Source organism: Medicago sativa, chromosome 3 (genome assembly GCF_051527215.1).
Source record: "Medicago sativa cultivar Bolivia chromosome 3, Bolivia_mono, whole genome shotgun sequence".
NCBI lineage: Eukaryota > Viridiplantae > Streptophyta > Magnoliopsida > Fabales > Fabaceae > Medicago > Medicago sativa.
In genome coordinates this window covers 82,648,261-82,664,727 of record NC_140751.1, presented here as the reverse complement: position 1 = coordinate 82,664,727, position 16,467 = coordinate 82,648,261, and the positions used below count along the sequence as shown (strand labels likewise).

The following is a 16,467-nucleotide window of genomic DNA, read 5'->3' as shown; positions in this document are numbered from 1 at the left end:
TTATGTTTATGTCAGATTATATAGAAGTTAATCACTTAACTTATTTTAGCAGGTTCATAAAAAATGATGTACTAAGTTAAAAATTATGATTGGGTATAGATGAACCAACATTATAGAATGAGGTAATAAGAGTAAACAGAAGATTGCAGTTCATATTTAATGTTGAACATGACTGCAGGTTGTAGAGGTATATAGTTAAGGATAGCAATGTTAGGGGAATCATGTTTTCAGTTTACAATAAATATGAAGAAATATGTAGATAAAAGAAAATGAATCAAACCTGACAGTGAATGTTGATGATAAATGAAGTGTGGCAGGAATTATAAATGGATATTAAAAAAAAACATGGTAATGTATTAAGTTTATATGAGGTATTTCAGAAGTTGGGGAAGGAAGTAGCAATGTAACTTTTCAAATAGCTGGATAATTGCAACTGTTGAGATCTGTCAACATAAGTGTGACTTCTAATATAATTGAATTCAAAGTTTTTGCAAACTAATTGTTACACAAACAGTGCAATAAACATAATAATAAAGTAATAAGTTTTGTAGCCCTTGAACAACACAATTGTATAGAATGGCAGGGCATGTAGGTCTCTCACATTATAACTTGTAGTACCATTACTGGCTACGCATTAAATGCAAAGGTTAGCATAGAAACATTGGTTTGTATGAGATGTCTTGTCAAAAACAGGCTGCTTTACAATAAAGCAGGCTATAAATTGTGCTGCAATTCATGTTAGGTAGGCTGGAAGATGGTATTATATAACTTGTGTGCTAAAGTACTTTCTAAATATTGAGTATCATAAAACAACCTTATTAGTAAATTTGCTTCCTAAAGGTAAGATAAAATATCATATATCCTTGAGCCTATTTTTTAAAACAATAAAGCATGATCAATGTTGATATGGTTGATGTTTATAGTTAACATTAATAATATGCATGAGTATATAGATATCTTGATGTAATAAAGTGATTTGAGTAACCATAGGACATATTGTATTATGGATTTTACTGAAAATGAAGATTACTACTGATTCATTGGAAATAAACATGATTAATAATGTAAAGTGGTTTTATGGATGATCTACTTAACCAATATTTTGTTATTTATGTGCCTTTAAGATTTAGCAAGACATAGTAGTTATATGAGTTATGCTAAGTTATATGAGTTGTACATTAATAATCTGAGATATTAATGTGCTGGATAGAGTAGTTTTGACATAGAACAGTCCCTAGATATAATATGAACCCTTTATCACTAAACATATAACGGTTTCTGATAGCATAATACATAATACATATGTATGAGTTTACTTGGAATTCATAGTCTATCCAAGTTGATTGACATTTAGGTTACATAACATAGGTAGAAATCAACTTGGATAATCGGATAGGAATAGTGGATGTAAGACAATCCGAATCATGCACATTATAAATAAATACACAAGGGTTTCAGATAGCATATTAGTGATAAATATGTCTGGAATAACTTGGAATATATAGTCTATCCAAATTGATTCATATTTAGATTACACAACATAGCATTCAAGTTAGGAATAGTGGATCCCACACAATCTGAATTAGAAACATTATAAATAAAGACATAAGGGTGTCTGATAGCATAATAGTGATAAATATGTCTGGAAGAACTTGGAATTCATAGTCTATCCAAGTTGATTAAAATTTAGATTACATAACATAGGTAGAAAGCAAGGAAATTAATTATATAGGAATAGTGGATGTAAGACACCACACAACAGGTAGACTTATTTTTTCTCTTGTTTAATGAGCCTGACTCTTTTTGATGATGATTGCTTTGCAGGAGTGATCTCATCAGTGGTGTCTGGTTGGGCACTGTTATTAGGTGGTGCAAGTTGTGCAGGGGTAGCTTCAGCAACAGACTTGAGGTAATTAGGAGTGAGTTGGCTGAGTGATTCATAATTCTGGCTAGCATCAACTGTCTTCATTTTGCTTAGAGGTGTGATCTGGTTTAGTGAATCAGGATCATACTCAGATGATGCAGACATATCATGCTGAATTAAATTTAAATCAACAGGTTAGATGGTATTCTTAATTCTTTTAGTAACATAACATCTGATAATGTTCATTGATGCACTTAAACGAAATAACTTACAGTTGAAACTGTGTGATCATTATCTTGAACTTGTATATCACCAATTGTGTCATCAGTTGGATCATCCTGAACATGTACTGATGCAGGCTGCATATTGTATACAACATGGTTTATACATAATGACATAAAATTAAAGGTGGATATTATTTATTAGTTTCAGACAAATAGTTAGTTTACCTGATAATTGGGAAACTTAGTTATGACCTTAGCAAATAACTCAGGCTCTACTTTCAAACAAACAACTGAAAATGTTTTCCACCTAGGTTGCCACTTGACTTTAGCAACAAAGTTTTTTCCAGCAAGGCCATCCATCATCAGAGGATACTCTAAACGATTAGTTATACCAGCCTGTAATGATCAAATAGATAGATATAAATGAAAATTGTAATGAAGACACATCTAATTTACATACAATATTATGAATGTACCTGAATCATGTTTGAGCGAAGATGAGAAGCAGAAACTCCCAACAATTGAGTGACTTCACGATCCCAGAACACAAAAGTGGCCACTTCTCCTTCATAGGAAATTTCCATCTCTAGCTTGTATCTGTGATCATTCTCAGATTAGATGGGGTTAATTATGATTAGGCAATAAAAAATGTACCTAAAGAAATATATTGAAATTAAAGTATAAGTTATTTACTTGACTATTTCAGTCTCAGTGTTGTGGCCATCTTCACATGTATAAGGAGCATTGTCACCCTTAGCAATTTTGGGGCACTTGTGACAAGCAAAGTAGTACCAACCATGTCTAGTGGATTTGACTTTCTCAATGGTAGCAGCAGTAACACAATAAGTAATCTGGACATAATGTGTACAACCAAGATGAATATAAGCAATATTATATAATTGCAAAGATTAAGAAGTTAAGTGATATAAGTTAAAATAGTTTAGAGCGGATACCTGGTCCAGCTGGATAATGTTAGCTATTGGCAGAATCATATTATTAGAAAGGAAATCTTCTTCAGAAGTTAGCTGTGAACTTGAGTAAGATTGGGTACACATAAGTTGGCTTTGGGACTGACTCACATCATCTTTAGGCAAGCTGTAGCAGAAGCAATAAGTTACATCTAACATAATAGTAACTAAAGTGCATTTGAAAAAGATTGATAGTACTGAAAATAACAAACCTGCCCTTGAAGTTGTTAATCTCAGGGAGGTTGTCATTGATAAATAACCTGGTGTAGCCGTAAGTGTTTGAAACAGTTAAGGGGTAACGTCCTGAGTAATTGAAAAGTTTAGTCTAAGTACTAAAATAGTAGTTCTGTAAAATGTATGCCATATGCGGTTTAAAGAATGAGTTACCTTCTTCTTTGATCTTGGCATACTTAAGCATTACAACAACTGGTCCACCCTGCTTCTTGTCACCCATGTATTTAATGAACTTCGCAGCATAATCCTCCCATAAAGTGCAGTTGAGAGTCATGTCACTACAATTTTCCAATATAAGCACATAAGTTAATAAGGTATCCAAGTTCTAAATACATAGTTGATTAACATATTGGTAATGATATACCTAAGATCTCTCATAGTGAAATTGACTTGCAGTTTTTTGCCACTTCCTTCATTAAGTTGACAGTAACCCATGTCCTGAACAACTCCAATAACATCTTGAAAACAATAATAATGTGCATTAGATTAATATAAGAAAATAATTATATCAACTATTTTATTTTTTGTATAAACTTGTACTCACTAACTAATAAATCAGGTTTCCATTTTCCAGCTATGATTTCAGCAAAGGACTTGAATTTGATGGCAGGAGCAGGAATGTTATGCACATTTACATCAACAGCAGTAGTTCCACCAGTCCACTTCAAGTGAAACTTATGGTCAGAGGCTTTGAAAGTTAAGTTATTAATCATTACTTGAAAGTTACTTAATACGTAGGTAGTATTTGGCTCTAGAATTTTGTCAGAATTCGCTTTGTAATCAGTTGGAACAACCACTTGAACATCATGACCCTAACATGTATTAACATAAGTATTAAAAACATAATAAACTTTGTATGCAGTTCGAACTCAAACAGATGTACGTTTTCAACCATTGTAAATAGTTGTTCGAAAATACATCACCTTAGAATCAACAATAACCAGTTCCAAGTGTTCCTTTCCATTCTTAACCACTGTCCATTTGTCTTGGACTCGAACTGCTAACTTCCAGAAATCCTTTTTGTCTGTGATATCACCAATGAATTCCAGTGGTCTTTCCTTAATCAAATCCATCTGAACAACAACATAAGGTTCATTATAGGAACATGTTGATAACAAACAAAGGTTAAAATAATGAGTGTTGAACATCAGATGCCTTGAAACTTAAACTTATGATCAGATGCCTTGAACATCAGATCATTGTTCAAGACTTGAAAGTTACTCAAGAGTGTAAGTATTGTTTACTTCTAAAGACATGGATAACACAAAATATAACTTTAATGTCTGTTAATAGAGATTTACAAACACAAACATAAAGAACCATAAACAAAGTAAGGACCTGTCCTGATAAAAGTATAAACTTGAAAGAAGAAAAAAAAAAGACATTTTTATCATAAATTTGTAACACACCTAAAGATTGTGTAAGATAAAAGACATTTTTATCATAAGTTCGTAACACACAAGAAGGGAAACCCATTTCAAAGAAAATCCTAATGTAAATCATGATTTTGGTTCACAAATTCATGTTTTTGCAAGAGTTAACCATAAAAAAATATGATCTTTTAGAAAGATTTGACCTTTTCACATTTAGCATAGAACTTTAGGTCAAAAAGATGTGTTTGATATAAAACACAAATATGAAAACGGAAACATACATTTAAAAGAATAAAGGAGAAGGACGAATCTTACCACATAAATGCAGTTTTTGCTATGTTCTTGAGATGAGTTAGAGAGAAGTTCAAGTTTGAAATAACCTAATGTATCAAGAGAGATAGTAGAGATGTGTTATAGTAAGAGTATTGAGAAGTGTGAAGTATAGATTGGAAAGGTCTTCTGACATTAGATTTTTTTTACAAAAGGGTACTTTTCACTTTTTTGTCAACCGAACAGTGTAGTAGTGTAGTTAGATTGGGATGACAATGAAATTGGGTAAGAGAAAACAAAGAAACTAATTGGAAACCAGTACTTACATGACATCATTATTGTTAGATGATGTAATTTAGTTACAAAAAACATTATTTAGACTCCTTTTACCCTTAAGTAGGAGACGTGGCTGATTTGTAAGCAAGGGTAAAACTTGGTTTTCCACAGCATAGTCTTTTCTTATATTAAGGGAGATTGGAGTGTGTGAGTAGGTCTTAAACAGTCAGAAAAGAGTGAAGAAAGAACAGTGTGTAGCTGCTAGAAAGCAAAGGGTTTAAGAAATGGTCACTGAGAGCGACAAAACCGCGACATTGACGACGATGTCGAACAAAGTTCGACTCCGATTACTGTTCGATGATCGTAACATGCTGAGTAAGTCAAAGAAGAAAGAAGGGTTGAAACGTTGTTGGTTTCTTCTCAAACCCCATCTCACCACCATCTCCGATCTCGCCTCTCATCTCCTCGCCGTTTTCCGTCTCCACCGCCATTGTCCCGATGGAATCACCCTCTCGGTACATCTCTCTCTTCATACTTGCATGCCCTTTTCGTTTAATTTCTGATAGCTTATGAAAACAACTTATAACATAAGCTGTTAATGACAGCTCACAGAAATAACATAAGCTCTTTATGATAACTTACGAAAACAACTTATAGCTTATATGAACATTTTTTTTTATTTTTTGAGTGGTCAATGTTAGTGATTAGTTGTTAGGTTAATATTTTTCTCGTTTACCGAGTTTGAACCTGGTTCCCCGGATTAGCTGGTCCTTGGGCTGGATACCGAGTTTTAAAAAAGAAACTTAATTAAGTTGTTTGTCCAAACACAGCCTTAACTTTATCAGATAATAAAACACTTACACGGTTAAAAATGTCATTTTAACTGCTATTCTCTTGTTTCCCCCAAAAAATTTAATGCAGATGGATGGCTTTGTTTTACCATCATTTGAGTCCACTTGTATTTTGAAGGATAAAGACATTGTGTGGTAAGTTTTGTCTTATGGTTGACTTTCTGATGCTGTTATTATAGTTTTCATATTACTAATTGTGTTATTCTGCATGTATGTGTATGCATATGGTAGTGTGAAAAGAAAAGGAAGTATGTTAACTGGTGGTAAACCTGCAATGCTGCCATCTCAAACTCATGAGAATCAGTCGATTCAGCTTCCGAAACTTCTTGCAATTGAGGGGTTTCAGGAGGAGAGGGAAGAATATGAAGCGGTTTCTGAAGATGATGATGATGACAGCGATCAGTCTGAAGGTGTGGTTTATGTGGAATCTAAACCGGATGGGAATGCAACCTCAAAGAAGAGAAAAGCATCGAAGAAGCTCAAGAGCCCTAGGTTTGTTTCCTCACACTTGCTAACTGTTGGTGCCTGTAAGTTTACAAACTTGTTAAGTTGTATGAGTTTCATCTTTTATAGAACTAGTTTTATTGAAATAATAACTTTTGTAACGATGATGCTTTTATAATGTGTCTATTATGTAACATGTTTTGGCCAATCTCTTTGTCTGGGGTTTGCGGGATATGTTGAGATGTAGGCATTATTCTTTCTGCTCTTATTCTGTTTTTGTTTTAATTTTCTAGTGTATAATTGCTTGGGGATCTCCCTTTTGTTGTTATTTCTAGTTTGGAATTTCTAAAGCAGTTACTTTTTGTATGTAAACATTATTATCTAAGCTGTTAATTTGATTCCATTATTTTTATATTCAGTAAGAAGAAGATTAAGATATCTACCACCGAAAACTTAGCAGACATTCCTGAGGTCCATGACGGGGAAAATGGAAGTGTTAAAGACTCTACTCACCGCAAAGCAAGTCTTGCCAAGAAGGACATCGGCAAGTCACCCACTCTATCTAGTCAGAAAAATGACAAAAGTGGGTCAACAAGCGAGGAAACAAGGTGCTTTTTTCTCAGACACACACACATTCCATTACTAATTGTGAATTACAGTATATATTTGGTCCATTTATTTTGGGCAAGAAAGTTGGCTGATAAAATTTTATGGGCAATTTGTTGCATGCTTGGTGATCTTGTGTTCTTGACATTTTGGTTTTTCTATCTATCTTTGTTGATTTAGACTAGTGCTTTCATGAAGTAAGAAACGGGATTTCATGTATAAGCTTTTATTCCTGGGATTACTCCTATTGAATCCTTTCTTTTCATCCAAAATTGACTCTTGTTCCCCTACTATGATGACACTGATTATTTTACCTTTTTTTCTTCTTCTATACTTCATTCAGGTCTCTTCAACCTCAAGATGAAGGCGAAACTAAAAAGGTACTGTTTTATTTTATGGTTTCGAAATTTGAATAGACATTTAACCGAGGTTCTATTACTGGCTTGATTCAGAGATTTAAATAAAACAGAGTACATACTCAAATTAGAGAGCCTCCAAAGTACACAGGGCATCAAATTGGTCCTTTGTAGTGTAAAATCAGCATCAATTTGAGACTTAAATAAGTTAGATTGATGTCATAAGAGACAATTAGGGACTGATTGATGTCCATTTGAAAATTCCATGACCAAATTGATATATAAAATTATGTAGAAGACTGGATGTCCCCTGTGTATTTGGAGGATCAATTTCACTTTAGTAAAAATATGCATCTCTTGAGATAATAAAACAACATATCTTTTATACTTAGTTCATGCTAGTATGTACTATGGCACTTGGAGACTTGTTGATGCTCACTGAATTAGTTGTTTATGTTTTTATGGGCCATCTTCCTGGATACTTCATATCACATTCGCTAGCCCATCCCTTGACAGAAGATTGGGCGTTCAAATTTATTTGCTTTAATTTATTGTTTTTATTTTGTTTTGTTAGTTGCCCAGCAGAAGTGCTCGACGGAAAAAGGCCAAGAGAAAATGGTTGAGGGAACTAAAATTAAAGGAGAAGGAAAAGGAAAAGGAGAATGAAAACGAGAAGGAGAAGGTAATATAATCTAGTGATATTGCTGCAGAGGTCATTTACCTTTTATATGGAGATTGGAAATGAGTTACTCTTGATACTACTTATTACTGACAATTTATGTATATGGTGCTGTCTACTTGTTGGATTATATACTTATAGTTTGGTTAGTAAGATGCCCAGTTCATAATATTGCAAGGGTGGAAATCATACTTCAGTCTTCTTGGGGTCACTTGTCTTAGGTTACCATTTTCAAAATGTATTTGATCATTCTTTTTGAAGTAAAATATTTTTCTCTTCCATATTTTCAGCTTCATCCGAGTCAGGTGCTTGAAAAAGATGATCAACAAATACCCATCAAAGATAATAATTGCAAAGTTTCTGACGTGCGTCAACAATCCAATGAAGAAAGTGAAGCAGACGAAGACATGGTTCCTGTGGAGATTAGGCCAGGGCACATTCGGTTTCAGCCCCGTGGAAAAGGTTTTTAAAGCACCCTCTTTGCATTTATAATTAGTGTCCGTTTTTCGACTTTAGAGTTGGTTTCATGATCTGATTATGTGATACATATTTATGGTCTATTTGATGCAGATATTGCAGCGCCGGAGAATCAGCTCCCAGTGGTTTGTTTGACTTTCCTCCATAACATTTACAATTTTTGCCGTGTTTAACTTACTGTTTTGAAGAGTCAACATCAAATATGTCTATGTGATATAATCAATCTGCACAAAGTTGTACCAAACATTAGTATGTTTGCATCCGATCTTTTGTTTTTTGTTTTTTTTTATTTAATTGGGTTTTAGACTGTAGCTTGATGGAGGATATAGAATGTTCCTGTCTTGAGTGACTTGAAATATCATAGTACAAAATTTCCAAACTCACAGTTCCTTTTCTAGGTTTGTTATGGGTAAATGGGGAGAGTCCGGGGTAGCTAAAGTTCTTTAGGACAATTCTTGGCGGATGCCTTGCAATGTGCTGGGAGTTCGCCTTCATTGTGGTCTCCCTCTAGCCGCCTAATTTCGGCAATTGGGTTGCCTTCATTGCAGCCTCCAACACACACCTTCATTGTGTTGGGTGTGAAGGCGTGGGTTTAGACCCGCATTGCCTAGAGATATGGCCTTTGTAGTGTGTATAAAGACTGGGCAGCTCTCACCTTACAAACCAGTTTTGTAAGGTTGAGTTAGACCCAACCCACATTCTAAGAGAAAGAATCAAACTGTTGCTTAATATCATTATTTTAGCACTTATTTGATTTGGTTCCTTTAAAACAGCTCATGTAATCCATATCTTAATTCTAACCGAAGGGCCCAGAATAGTTCAAATAGTTTAACTGACCTTGTTCATTATTTACTCAAGAAATTTACAGCACAAAGTAATTCCATGTCTGTTTGGCCATAAGGTCCAAACTTCACAGAAGGCAAGGATTTGTCTGTGGTTTTTGAGTTTCAGAAGGTATGCTAATGCTACTTGTTGATGTGCACATGTTATATGGATGTTTCAGGACACGTTTCAGTGGAATGGTACTACCAGCAAGAAGAAGGGTCAGAAATGGGGTAAAGAGAGAACCTCATCTCATAGACAGGACGACTATGAGCCATCCAGCCAAGACGGTCATGCTGCTCAGTGGAGTGGTACTGTCAGCAAGAAGAAGGACCCAAAATGGGGTAAAGAGAGGACCTCATCCCATAAACAGAATGACTATGAGCAATCCAGTCAAGACGGTCGTGCTGTTCAGTGGAGTGGTACTGCCAGCAAGGACCAGAAATGGGGTAAAAAGTGGACCTCATCCCATAAACAGGATGACCATGAGCAATCCAGTCAAGACCGTCCTACTGTTCAGTGGAATGGTACTATCAGCAAGGACCAGAAATGGGGTAAAGAGAAGACCTCAGCCCATAAACAGGATGACCATGAGCAATCCAGTCAAGACCGTCCTACTGTTCAGTCGAATGGTACTACCAGCAAGGACCAGAAATGGGGTAAAGAGAAGACCTCAGCCCATAAACAGGATGAATGTGAGCAATCCAGTCAAGACCGTCCTACTGATCAGAATGCTGGGAAAAAACGGACATTTGATGCAGTAGATTTTGAAAAGCTTACACCTTATACAGACTTGCCTAAGGTCTTTACTTTATTTTCTTCTCCCAAGTGTGACCTTGTGACATGTTTCATCCTGCTAAGCTCCCAAGATGTTATTAACCAGCAGCCGTGTGTTTGAAGTTTTTTCAGCTGCTCTTGGTTATATCATTCAAATTCTCAATTTTATTCTGTGCCATGAATCTGAAAATGCGTTTCCCTTTATTCTTTTAGTTTGATACTGATAAGTAGCTTATTCATATACTGCAGGAAGGCAATGTTATTGCTTATCGACTGATTGAATTATCAGAATCTTGGACTCCTGAGCTCTCCTCCTTCAGAGTAATTATCAAGTCTGCTTTTGGACTATCTTATATAAAACTATTTGGATCAGATGTTTTATGTACTGCATTCATGTCCCTGCAGGTTGGGAAAACAACACAGTATGATAGTAAATCAAATAGGATATGGCTGCAGCCAGTTTCGGAATTTCCATTTGATTTTAGGAAGAAAATAGATGACATGGATGAAGACGGATCACCTTCACAGTCTGACCCATCCCCTTACCAGGAAGATGGTTCTTTAGAGGTAACATTTTTTTTTTCTTTTCTTTAAACCATTTTGCATAGTAGCTTATTTACTTTTTTTAGTTAAATGCAAATTTAAAATGGTTTAACTACTTATATAGTATAAACAGATCATGTGTTAAATTGTGATTAAAGAATAGGAAAGTTGCACACAAGTAATTACACCTAAGTTCTCAATCCAAAAAAAAAAAAAAAAACTACACTTAAGTTTTGTTCTTACTCCCTCCATTCCTTTTCTTTTGATGTTTTAGGTGATTGCACAAATATTAAGGAATCATTAAATTATAGGAATAATCGTATGGTTTATACTAAAATACCCTTACTTACTCCTTGATTTTTTTTTTCTCAAAATTCTAATCTCCTTAATTATTGAAACTCACCACACAAATTGCATTTATTATTTAAACTTCCAATTTTCAAAGTGTGTTTTTCAACAAGGGTAAAATTGGATAAAAAGTATTAAAAATTCTAAAACATCAAAAGTTTTGGAATAAAGTTTAAGTTCTAAAACATCAAGGAATGGAGGGAGTATGTTTAAACCAAAAGTTGAGAAAGAGTTACAAAAAAAATCTCCAGAAATTTTCCATTCTTTAGATATCCATCATTTTGTAACAAGTCATTTATGTATTTAATTTTATCTTACATTTTATCCTGGCATAACATAAAAGCCTTATCGACAGTGAATGTCCAATACAATTGTCTATCTGACAAAAGAAACATGCTGCATATTTGCATGAAATTGACCAAGTATTTTCCTCAACAGATAGATTATGCATCTCTTGCTGATGTTCGAATTATTAAGCATGGCCACTCTGATTTGGCAATGGTAGTTGCTCATAGCGATGCTTTTGTAACTCCAACAAAAGCAACTAACAATAGCACTGATGGAAAACCTGCGGATAATCAAACTGCTGCAGGAAGCTCGAAGCCACAAGTAGAGGGTCATGTCACTGCTAAAGGTAATGTACATTTTACAATTCTTAGAAGTCCACAATTTATTGTATATAAACATGAAAACATTTTGATGCATCTGCACTATACTTAAGTATTTGGATTCTCATATACAGAAAATGGTGAAGTCAATGTTTGGGATGAAATCAACGAGGCATTAAAAGCAAAGAAGGCCAGGCTGTCGCAGGAGGATCGCTGGAAGAAAGAAGGCGATAGTTCAGAGAACAGGTCATGGTCTCAGAGAGCCTTGAGATGCAGTGCACTTGGTCCCACAATGGCACTTTTAAGGTCGCAGAATGGCTTTAAGAAATAATCATACACCTGGGTCTTATTTACTGCATGTCCCTTTTCCGCAGATTAGTATTACATCTTTTTTTGGGGGTATATATATGAACAAATTTCCCATATTTCCATCTGTAATGCAAGCTACATGTCCTGATTTCAGTATGCTAGTGGGAAAAATATTTGGGGGCTTATTTATAGTTCTACTTTTGGTGTTAGTAGGTGCATTCCTCCTGAAAATGAAGCAGAAAATCGAATCAACTGCTTGACAAAATCTAGACATGATTGCTTCCCATCTAAAGTGACAGACATAATTTATTGCTGTTAATATTTTTGTGTAGTTAGTTGATCAACCGTATTGTGTACATATAATGCATTGCAGTTGGATAAATTAATGTTGGCTGTTAAAAATAATTCATTGTTCCATCATTCAAATTGAAACTTCATTTTGGTCATCAGGGTACGCTGAGACCAATAACAGATGATAATAACATTCTACAACACAATAATAGATCTTTTAATACAACCTTTCCTGCAAAGGTAGTTTGTACACATGAAATGAATATCAGTGCTTGATAAATTGATGGCTAGCCTTCACTTCATCATTAGTAGCGTTACCCTCATGCTAAATTGATGAATAAACAAGAATAAAAAACAACCGAAGCAGTAGAAAAACAAGAGAAAGATAGGCTTCATATGCACTTAAATTTAATGTTTGTTTATATATATTGTTTTGTGCTTAAGCAGAATCAGTGCACAGTACGCATACAATCTTTATTGGGCATATGCACTGAAAATAGTCTGAGCATGAGTACAAATTTACATATAACATTAGCTAATTGGGGCTCAACTGATTTCATTCACTTTTTCCCCTACTTCAAGCTCAGCTATCATATTACATAACATGAGACCATGATCCTCTTTATCATTAATCTCACTGTGCTGTTCAACACCTGAACTAATGTTATCATCATCTGCTATTAGCCATTTCCCACTGTTTTTATTATCAGATTGATTGCAACTACCTTCTTTCATTACATTAACATCTAAATTAGGCAAAGGGAATGACTGTGATCTTACCAGGTTCTTATGGACCTTAGAGGATTCATTGACTGAGGGTAGCGTCATCCGAGGCGGTATACTACTCCCTCTACGCTCAGCAATAGAGAAAAAAGATCCTTTCGATGACAAATTGGAGTTTTCCCCTCCTGAAGTATCATCAGTCGAAAATGACTCCAAAGGTGAAGAGAGAACTTCTTTGTTAAGTAAAGTAGAACTTGTTGAGAAAGACACGTCTTTAACATAAAAGGGTTCAATTGATTCCTGGCCGGATGGTGATGGCTGCCGAGAAGACATGAATGACAAGTCAGACCAATTGGTAGAGGAAGGCGAAAATGTAAACGAACTTGCATAATCAGAACTTGAAGGTGAAAGTGTTGGCGACTTGGAATTGAATCTTGGGCTGCTGCTTGGAAAACAACAAGGAAAAGAAGTGCCACAAGGAGATAGTGGCATCAAAGAAGCAACACCAGAATCAGATTCAGACAAGTCCATGGCTTCATCAGTATCTTTTGCCTTGCTTAAGCTGTTCGGATAACATTCAAAAGAATCTGGAGAACCACAATCACTTGGATGACTTGATGATGGCGACCCCGACAAGGGATCATCATCAGCTGCAAAATCTTGTTTTTCTTCCTCCATAATCACATCACACTTCCATTTGGGGGATATTAAGATTTCTTTCATGATACCACTAGCAAATTTCCTCCTCAATCTTGCCCAACCATGTTCTGCAGCAGGAAGACAAGTTTCCGATTCAGAATTAGCTACAGAAAAAGGCGGAACAACCCCACCAGAAATTGCCTTGTGGAAAATCTCAAAATCCAAGTCATAAGCATCAACTTTTCTTAGACCAATCTCCATCTTTTCAGTAGGCAAAACCAGTTGTTTATCAGAATCACCTGACAAACGTTGCTGATCAGAAAGAGCAATCCAAAACTCAGCTGATTCTTGATCTTCGCGGATGCTCAAAATCGGACCCTTTGCTCCCTCATAGCGCACAACCTGAAAAGCCGCGCTCTTTGCGTTGCATGACATAACCAAGTCACAATTTTTCCCAATCCACACATAAATAGCAGAAGGAACATGAACTATAAAAGCGCCGCGTGAATCAAGTGCCAGTGAACCTGGTTGGTTAACCATCTTAGGTACAAGATGAAGAGGGTCATAAGGAGAGTGAGGAGCCATTCGATACATCCTTAAAACAGAATTAGGACTTGCAGGCATAGCATGTACACGTTTCTGACACTGCAAGAGTTGACAAGCAAAACCCATGTTCGGATTTGTGACTCCCCTTGCAGTTTTCACAAACTGAAAAGCATCTTCAAAGCTCTGTCCCTTCCTCCACATGAGATAAGCTATCACCAAAGCCGTTGATCGTGAAACCCCTTGACAACAATGAACAAGAACACGACCACCTTGTTCTCTAACATCCTCAAAGTAATCAAACACATCATAGAGAATACATGTTATATCCTCAGTTGGACTGTCCTGCAACCAAAGTGTTTTGTACTCAAAATCACTTTTGAAATACTCAGGACAAACAAAACCAACACAGTTAAGCACATGTGTTATTCCTTTTTCTCTGAGAAGTTCATGGTTTTTGGCCACTGTGTCACTTCCCAAGTAAATATGTTCAGCAATTCTGGAACACTCTTTGTCAAAGAAAGCTAGTTTATCTCTTTTGAACTGAAAATCTTTGGTAGGTTCATTGATTGTAATAGACCCTCTTGGAGTCTGTGGAAGAGGCCAAACACCAAGATCATCAGATCCAGCACTTGGCCATTCTTCAACGCTACGTTTGTTGATTGAAAGAGGTTGAAGAGGTGGTAAAAGTGGTCTTGGTTTACTATTTCCTAGTGGTGGTTTATGGCTATTTGGAGAACGATCTGTCCATGAAACTGAACGTGAATAGGTTCTCCTGATGGAGAGTTTTTTCTCCTTATCCTCTTCTCCTAACATGTTGCTTAAAGGGTGATGAAAAAGATAGAAATTTGATCCAAACCCATCAAAACATTGTTGCTATAGTTTTGACTATTGAGTAGGTAATGAATTGTGGTGGTTCAAAACAAGTATTTGCGGTTATGAGTCTACAATTTTGTGTTCCATATTCCCACCTAAACCACTTGACATTGTCTTTGTCTTTGACTCTGACTCATTCTTCGGCTGAGAGAATAAGAAAATTCAAACAAAGAAACAAACAAAGCAGCACATAGCAAAAGCCAGCTACAAAAATAGAATGATTATGTTGATGCTTTGGAAGAACAACTTTACAAACATGTTTTTTTCTATGATCTTGTCCAATCAATTAGAACAGAAGAGAACACAAAAGAAACAAAGAAAGTGCAATCAAAGATTATGCTGCACTTGTATTTGTTCTTGTAGTTATAGTTTATAGTTTTGGTTGAGTGGAGCCCACGAAACCGTAGCTCTGCCACCTAAGAATTTCTCACTGTCGAGAGTCGTGGTCTTACACATGCAAAGGAACGCGTCAAAGTGCCATGTCATCATGCTCACTTTTTTTTTTCCATTGTCATATCTTGATTGTTTATATTAGTAGTAGCGGCATGGCAAAAGACACATGAAAAATGATAATCAAGCTATTTTTTTAGACTTGGAAAAGTCCATGAGCAAAATATTATAAGAAGAAAAGAGATGAAGGTTCATCTCATGATGTAGATGTAGAATAAGTAAGCTTGGTAGCAAGAAAAATTCTTTAGAATTTCATATTCATAGTGATTAATAAAAGATAGTAAATGAGTATATGAAATGTTATGTGAAATTAGTAGAGAATCAACAAACTAACTATCTATTAACTAACTCTAACCTCTTAAAATATGGTAACTAATTTAGTAACCGATCGATATTTTTATGACCAGACCTTAAGTTGATAGTAATATGATCACGTTTAACTTGAATTACAAGCATCTATAACATTATAATGAAAAAATCTAAAAGAAAAAAAAACAATTCGATAAAAACTTACAAAATCATAGAAAACAAGAAGGTGCGAGGAGGTACACAACTGAGTCGTAGAAGCTCCGTTTGGATCGAGGACAGTATTTAAATTATTTTGTGAGTACATAATCAATGCGCTCCGGCAAGGACACATTAGTTGCCGAAACAAACTCAAAGTAAAAAAGACGGATCAAAGGATGTTTATGTTGCAAAAGTTTTGTTGTTGATGAGAAACTTTTTTTTTAACTCATTTTCTTACATTCATGAGTTTTCGAACCTGAGACATTGTGGAACAGCACACTCGCAGTCTCAAGTCAATACCATTAGGCCAACCCAAGTGAGCATATACTAAAAACAAACTTCTAGATCAGCACATTATGACATGTTTGGATGGAAGGCTCTAAAGGGGGAAAAAAATTGTTTTTTTTTT

The 16,467-nt window shown here is 35.3% G+C and overlaps 3 protein-coding genes across 4 annotated transcripts; 1 reads left to right on the top strand and 2 right to left on the bottom strand.

Moving 5' to 3' along the window:
* Positions 1-1,466: 1,466 nt before the first annotated feature.
* LOC146940983 (uncharacterized) lies at positions 1,467-5,210 on the bottom strand. Of its 2 annotated transcripts, XM_085754769.1 has the most exons (12): positions 4,979-5,210; positions 4,214-4,363; positions 3,835-4,102; positions 3,655-3,748; positions 3,444-3,568; positions 3,269-3,359; positions 3,042-3,183; positions 2,782-2,939; positions 2,565-2,685; positions 2,314-2,484; positions 2,137-2,223; positions 1,467-2,035 (listed from the first exon to the last, which is right to left on the bottom strand). In XM_085754769.1, the coding sequence occupies exons 2-12, from the start codon at positions 4,361-4,363 to the stop codon at positions 1,769-1,771; spliced, it is 1,674 nt and encodes a 557-aa protein (XP_085610895.1). In that variant the 5' UTR covers positions 4,979-5,210; the 3' UTR covers positions 1,467-1,768. The 2 variants fall into 2 exon arrangements, with proteins under 2 accessions (XP_085610895.1, XP_085610894.1); XM_085754768.1 differs by lacking the exon at positions 4,979-5,210 and having other exon boundaries at positions 4,214-4,551.
* Positions 5,211-5,429: 219 nt separating this feature from the next.
* LOC146940982 (sphere organelles protein-like protein) lies at positions 5,430-12,348 on the top strand. The gene is made up of 13 exons (XM_085754766.1): positions 5,430-5,724; positions 6,131-6,195; positions 6,292-6,552; positions 6,924-7,112; positions 7,454-7,490; positions 8,041-8,148; positions 8,436-8,607; positions 8,716-8,747; positions 9,626-10,246; positions 10,471-10,542; positions 10,627-10,788; positions 11,551-11,746; positions 11,855-12,348. The coding sequence occupies exons 1-13, from the start codon at positions 5,494-5,496 to the stop codon at positions 12,049-12,051; spliced, it is 2,343 nt and encodes a 780-aa protein (XP_085610892.1). The 5' UTR covers positions 5,430-5,493; the 3' UTR covers positions 12,052-12,348.
* On the bottom strand, positions 11,392-15,439 carry LOC146940981 (protein-tyrosine-phosphatase MKP1-like). Its single transcript, XM_085754767.1, has 2 exons — positions 13,101-15,439; positions 11,392-12,253 (listed from the first exon to the last, which is right to left on the bottom strand). Exons 1-2 carry the CDS (start codon positions 15,039-15,041, stop codon positions 12,236-12,238), a joined length of 1,959 nt encoding a protein of 652 aa, XP_085610893.1. The 5' UTR covers positions 15,042-15,439; the 3' UTR covers positions 11,392-12,235.
* Positions 15,440-16,467: the final 1,028 nt, after the last annotated feature.